General features: G+C 36.9%; 1 protein-coding gene across 1 annotated transcript; it reads right to left on the bottom strand.

Moving 5' to 3' along the window:
- Positions 1–5,874: 5,874 nt before the first annotated feature.
- Positions 5,875–6,819, bottom strand: LOC101961810 (olfactory receptor 52R1). The gene has a single exon (XM_005323306.3). The coding sequence runs from the start codon at positions 6,817–6,819 to the stop codon at positions 5,875–5,877; it is 945 nt and encodes a 314-aa protein (XP_005323363.1).
- Positions 6,820–7,139: the final 320 nt, after the last annotated feature.

The following is a 7,139-nucleotide window of genomic DNA, read 5'->3' as shown; positions in this document are numbered from 1 at the left end:
CCTAGCTACATACCTAATAGTGTAAAATGGCATACTGGCATGCATGCATATGAGTATTATTTTAGTTATTTTTTTATTACTGTGAACAAAATACCCAACCAGAACAATTTGGAGGAGCAAAAGTTATTTGGAGCTCATGGTTTCAGATGTCTCCATTTATAGAGGGCCATCTTATTACTGTGGGCCCTAGGTGAGGAAGGACAACATGGCAGAGTTGAGGAAAACTGCTCAATGCATGGAAGTGTTGGGAAGAAGAGAGAGAAGGGTGGGGAGAAGGAGCCACAGGAAAGATGTACTCTTTCAAGGCCTGTCCCCAGTGAAGCTCTCTCCTCTAGCCATGCTCCATCTGCCTAGAGTTTCCACCAAGTCAGTCAGTTCAAACCAAGATGAACTCAGTAAGTTATATAGCTCTCATAATCTAATCATTTACTTACACTATTCCTTCATTAATGCAGGAGCATTTTGAGGAACACCACACCATAATAAGTGTTTACATATAAGGGGTATGGTCTTGAGGGTGTTGATTACCTACTGGTGCTTCACTGTGTACTGAGGTTGACATGGTTCCAAGGCCCTCATTTCTGAATGGTTGCTTATACAAAAAGAAATGGAAATTCTGCTGGAGATCCTGTTATGGTCATTTTTGAAACTTCCTGAGGCTGTGATGCTCTCCTCCCTAAAACTTAAGAGTTAAAACCTGCAGAGCTCTTTCTCCCAATTCCTACATAGGGTCCTGCTGAGTTTCTCGTATTCATTGTTTTTGCACACCACTGACTTTTTGGAATTTCATCTTACATGAGTTGTCAAAGGAAAGTGAAAAACAAAAGCACTTAAAAACAGGTTAATTTGCAGAAGGGAGAACTGTCAGACTCCAGAAGACACAAAAGACAACATTAGAAAGAAAAATGCCGAAGTTATTAAGGTTATATTAAGGTGCCTATGGTAGATTATGATGATCTCTTTCACAAAGGTCAGGACATATCAAGATATCAGAATAACAAAATCATGGGATAAAATTGAATTTTAAAGGGGACTCTGAGTGTACAGAAAACACTGAAAATTGTATTATGTTATGGAGCAGGCTGAAATGGTACATTGGAATTTTGGTTATCTCAGTTTACAAACGTAAATTATTTTTGTTTGTCTAGTCTTTTGTTTAGCTTTGATATATTAAGTCTAAGTTTAATAAAATCAGGTGAGTTTGCTTTCACGTTTTCTTCTTTCTTTTTTAATAATACTTTTATTTATTTTTTTATTTGTTCTGTTTAGTTAAACATGACAGCATACACTTCTTCCTTTTTTTTTTTTTTAAATCTTAGGAGAACTTTTGTCCCCAAACAGATGTTACTACTGGGAGTAGAACTGGTGTTTTCACATCTTCCGATTCTTTCCCAGCCTGAAAAGACAGTGACCCCAAGAAGATATGATGTCCATTTTCCTGAAGAAATTAATTTAGTAGGTCAAAAACACTACTTTTCAAACTTATTACAAGGAGTAAATTTCCTCAAGATGGAATGTGTAGTAGAAAGTTCAGTATTTTCCCAGGTGGCTGTCTTATGGTGCCCTTATCATTTATTTCAGAAGCTATTGACTCTACAGGATGCATTGAGAACTTAGGATCCTGGCTCTTGGCCCTGTTCTGAACTTGTCTCCAGTAGATACACAAAGATTTCTGGGTAGTATTACAAGCCCAGTGAAACTGTGATTGTGGGCTTATGGAAGTGGTTCAGAGAATGATTTCGGAAAGAAAATTTTATGGAAGAAAATGTTGGTGAGGATATTAACATGAGGGTCCTGGGACTCTTCAGTATATGTATGGAGAAAACTTGGTCACCTTTATAGCTTCACAGTTTTCATATTCTCACTGTCATTGACCTTTGTGTCTATAGTAACTCAGTCAATGATGTACAAAATTGACCTGAACCTAGTCACAGCTCAGAAATACTAGCACTCTGTATTTTTGAGCACCTTCCTATTTAACTACCATATCCTTTTTTTCCTAATGCTTTTGCTCATCCAGTGTTCTTCCTCATCATCCCATTCCACACACATTATGTGAATATTTGTACATGTAGTATATGGTATACAATATGAAGATCATTATAAACATTTAATACACATTTAATATATAGTGATAGCTGTAGCATGTGTGTGTATGTGTGTATATATATATATATGTATATATATATATATATATATATATATATACATAACTTTTTTCCTTAAATTTCTTTGTATAAAATCTAATTTTTATTGCCTATCATTTCAACCCCACTCATGAACGTACTCAAGAACTGATTCAAAACTTCATTGTCTACTGCTACTCCTGTACCACTGAGTTATTGCTAAAAATGAAAACATAAATGATCTGTTGATGTTGCAGGTTCATAGTGTCCAGCCTTATCTGCACTTTCTAAACACCCATAGTTTTAGGGTAAGGTTTATGGCTAGGTCTAGTGTCAGAGTTAGGTTTAGGGTAAGGTTCAGGTTTAGAGCTAGGTGCATTATAATGATCAGAGTCAGGTTTTGAGTTTGGGTTAGGTTAAGGTTTAGGGTTAGGGCTCAAATTAGTGTTAGGGTTAGGATAATGGATAGGGTTAGGTTTAGGGTTCAGGTTATATTTAGGGTTCAGTTAGGTTTAGGGTAATGGATAGGGTTAGGGTTAGGCTTAGAGAAAGTAAATATTTCTTAAACAGATTACAAAAACCATTTTACCATGAGAGGAAAAAAATCAACAGTGAACTTTAATATTGTTTTTCTTGTAATATATGGTAAATTACTACAAAGCAGGCAAATCCTTCTCCAACTAAAATCTTGCTGAAGATTTAAAATTTTATTAAATTTATATTTCATTTTATTAAATTTATATTTAATTTTGAATTAAATATAATTTTTTGAATTAAATGTAATTTTTGATTCAATATTGAAGGTGGGGACAGTGTTGCTAAAAGACATTTACAAGAAGATTATTTATTATCAGATACTTTTCTCTAAAAGACCAAACATTTAGAGTGCTCTAGGGGGGAACATAGAATGCTTAGGTATAAGAGACACTTGATGCTGGTGCAATATAAAGATCTCAGTTACCACCTGGTGATGGTAGATGTTACAAATAATCTGCTCATTATAATTCATTTACAGCCCTGGTTCTGGTTCTCATGGTCATCATTAAAACTGTCCCTGGAGTTTTTCAGAGAAGCATTGAAAAATGTGAATCAGAAGGGGTCTTTGATAATTACTGTAATGTTAGAATGACTTTAAGAAGGCAATAGTGACATAATGTATAGCATTAGCTCCCAGGAGTTGGCCCGTAGGTATAAAGTGGAATAAGAAGAAATGGCAATGAGAGTGGACTTATCTTCAAGGCATTGAGTGCTCTTCCATATCCTGAGAGACCCCCATTTGTCTCCACTATAACCTTGGATATACTAAGAGACATCTTTAGTGCTGAGCAGTTGGAGACTGGTGCTGTTCCATAGATAAATTTATCCATTAATGGATTAAATACCTAAAAGATAAAGATATCAAACAAGGTACTTTATGAAATATGGATAAAGAAAAGTACCTATGTGTATAGGGAACTTAAGAACAACAACAGCAAGCATAACATTTGAGGTTGAGAAATAAAGCAATCTAGGGAGGCTGACTGACTCCCTAGGTATGTTACAGAGGTAGACAGCCTCCAATATTTGTGGTCTCCAGACTATGTGGGAGGTTGGAATGTAAGGTAACATTCAGTTATGCATATCCCTGTGTTCAGATTGTTTCTCAAGCTGTTTCTTTGCTGGGATGTCATGGGATTCAGCTTTGCCTGAGGAACCTGGGGATGAAGACCACCAGCAGAAAGAAGGCAAAAACCTATCCACTTGTGGGGAAAGAAGATATCAACACAGAAATTTTAGCTTCCCCAAACTGTACCAGAATTTTTGGTAGAACTATGCTATACAATTTTGAAGTATCCCGTAACCATAAGTTAAATCATCAAAGTAAGCTCCAAGTGGGTTTTAAACTGTGGTATTCATTTTAGGGTCCTTAATAGCTAGCTGTTTAAGACTTTTACCTAATTCCTAATGCTGCATGCTTCTTCGTAACCCTGGCCTCTACTGCACCTGTGGTTATATCTGCCTTTTCCCCATTTTCTTTTTCAGGAATCAATTTAACATTACTGGAAACTTATGCTACCAGCTCCTGTGGGTGTTCTGATATATTGTTTCCCTTAGTTTTGGTAGGAAAGATCAGAGAAGAGGTCATCAATTATAGTGCAGTGACTCAAGAGGAAACAAGCTTTTCAAAACTACTTAAAATATTAAAGGCTGGTGTTGTGACTCAGTGGTAGAGCACTTGCGTAGCATGTGTGAGGCACTGGGTTCAATTCTCAGCACCGCATATAAATAAATGAATAAAATAAAGGTCCATTGACATCTAAAAATATTTTAAAAAGTTAAAGGGTTAATATTTTAAATGCTATAAAATTCTAAAGAATTTCCTAAAACCTTGAATTGTGCAATATATTTCCTTTAGAAGTGGGTCTTTTTCTTTAATTTTCTTTTTAAAATTTCTCCTTCATTCTGAAATCTTTTATACTTAGGGACTTGGCAAATTTGTGTAGAGACTAATCTTTATTATTAGCAGTCTCAAGAAGTTATGAACTAGTAGCAATTTTACATCTATATTTGTAAGCTTTTGTGTATGTTACCATTGCTCCTTGTCATCCAAGTTGTCTGCTTCATTGGCTTAAACTTTGCAATAAATTATCCTCTTTGATATAGTTTTGTTTTTCATAGTACCATCAAAGTCTGTCAATTCAGTGTAATTTTTTTTTCTTTTGCTGGGGGAGGGTGTACTGGGGATTGAACTCTACCACTGAACCACAACCCCAGCCCTATTTTTGAATTACATTTAGAAACAGGGTTTAACTGAGTTAACTTAGCGCCTCACAGTTGCTGAAGCTGGCTTTGAACTCATGATCCTCTTGCCTCATGCTCCTGAGTCACTGGGATTACAAGCATGTGCCACCACTCCTAGGTTTCAGTGTCAGTTTTGAGGACAGGTGTTACGATATCACACTGAACCCTCTTAGTATGTACAATTGAAACATTAAACAAAAGTAAAATGTTTTTAAAGGGTAAAAGAAAAAAGAAAGTGCCACAAGCCTAATTTCTCCAAGTATCTATTATAAGCATTTGTATGTATTTCCCAAATAATTTTTTGTACACGTGCCTCTGGATTTGTGGGCAGTTGTTTTATCTTTTCTTCTTTTATGTTATATTATATCTTGATCATTTTTCGTGACTTTATTGTCAACTAAATTAAAATATAGTAACTAAGTGACACATGATATTTAATTTTACATTACTTCACTTGGATTCTTGTGGTATTTGATACTGTCCCTTTTTACTTTGATAAATAATGATTCTGAGCATCTCTTTAGACATGTTTTTGTTTCACAAATTCTTATTCTTAAAAAATTTCCAGATAGAGAAAATGTACTTATTCTTATGTGGTTGGTGACCATTTCTGTATATCTTTTAAACTATGTATCAACTTACACTTCTACCAATAATATTTTCACCTATATAATACAAAGATGACATTCTTATAAAATATTCACTGCTTTACTAGTTGAGAAATATTTATCATTTTCTTGTGAGGATGAACATAGATCAACTAGGTTTGCATTTTGCAACTTATTTTTCAGAGTTCTCTTGTTTGGGGAATCCTGAAAATTGTTTTTTTTTTCTTCTGAAGAGTTGTTGTATTCTGGGAGAGTGATACATGGCTTTCTGATGATGCAAAATGGCCTGGAAAACACTTTTCATTATGTCCCCACATCAATGGAGCAATCGAGAGTTTGGGAACATTGTGATCCTTGGCTCAGGGCTCTTTACCACAACAACCTCGGATGACCCTGTCCCTAATCTCTTTGGTTCTAACTCCATAGATGATGGGGTTGAGCATGGGAGGTACCAGTAAGTAGACATTAGCAAACATGATGTGCACCACTTGGGGCACTTGATGGCCAAAGCGGTGGGTGAGGAAGGTAAAGAGGGCTGGGATATAGAAAGCCAAGATTACACACACGTGGGAGGCACAGGTGCCAAAAGCCTTGAGACGGGCCTCGTCTGAAGGCAATTGAAGAACAGCTTTTAAAATCTTCACATAGGATATGCCAATGACAATGATATCAAAGCCCACCACAGAGAAGGCCACAAAGAGCCCATATCCACGATTGACTCTGGTATCAGCACACACCAACTTCAGCAAAGCCATGTGCTCACAGTAGGACTGTGGAATGACCTTGTTGGGGCAGAAGGGCATCCTGGAGATCATGAAGCAGAAGGGGCTCACCCACAGCAGCCCTCTCACCATCACAACTGACCCCAGTTTGATCACCACAGATGTGGTGAGGATACTAGAGTGCCTCAGTGGGAAGCAGATGGCCACATAGCGGTCCAAGGCCATAGCCATGAGCACCCCAGACTCCACAGAAGAAAAGGCATGGATGAAGAACACCTGGATGAGGCAGGCATGGTATTCAATCTCATGAGCATGGAACCAGAGTATGGCCAGCATTTTAGGCTGTGTGGAGGAGGAGAGGACCAGGTCAGTGAGAGCCAGCATGGCCAGAAAGAGGTACATGGGCTGGTGCAGGGTGTGGTCGGTCCTGATTACATGCAGGATGGTGATATTGCCAGCTACAGCCACGACATACATGACACAGAATGGGAAGGCAATCCAAAAGTGGGAACTCTCCAGTCCTGGGATTCCAAGCAGGATGAAGGACATGGGATGAGAAGAGCCGTTCCCTGAAGCCAACATCAGGGGAAGGATACTATTTTCTCTGTTGCAAAAGTTACGTATTCTCTGCAGATGATAAAAATAATTATTATTATTAATAAGCCTTTTTAATGGGGTAATTGAATTTAGTGATAAATAAAAATAAATTCCATTATTTTAGTATGTGAAATCTTGCAATAAGATGCTGCTACTCATTATTTTGTGTTCACACTATGGCATTCTAAATGGTGTTACAACTTACCAGCTCTAAACATAATTAGTGTTTTAGAATTACTTTTTGTCTTAAAATTTTAATGTCCTGAAAAATTACACCTTGTCAAATAAGGTCATATTACGTTTTT

The sequence above is a fragment of the Ictidomys tridecemlineatus genome, chromosome 4 (genome assembly GCF_052094955.1).
Source record: "Ictidomys tridecemlineatus isolate mIctTri1 chromosome 4, mIctTri1.hap1, whole genome shotgun sequence".
Classification (NCBI taxonomy): domain Eukaryota; kingdom Metazoa; phylum Chordata; class Mammalia; order Rodentia; family Sciuridae; genus Ictidomys; species Ictidomys tridecemlineatus.
Note: the sequence above shows the minus strand (reverse complement) of the source record. Positions and strands in the feature narration are given on the sequence as shown.

Bases quoted from the DNA above. Each gene is read 5' to 3' on its own strand.
- LOC101961810 (XM_005323306.3), bottom strand. From the start codon at position 6,819: ATGTTGGCTTCAGGGAACGGCTCTTCTCATCCCATGTCCTTCATCCTG.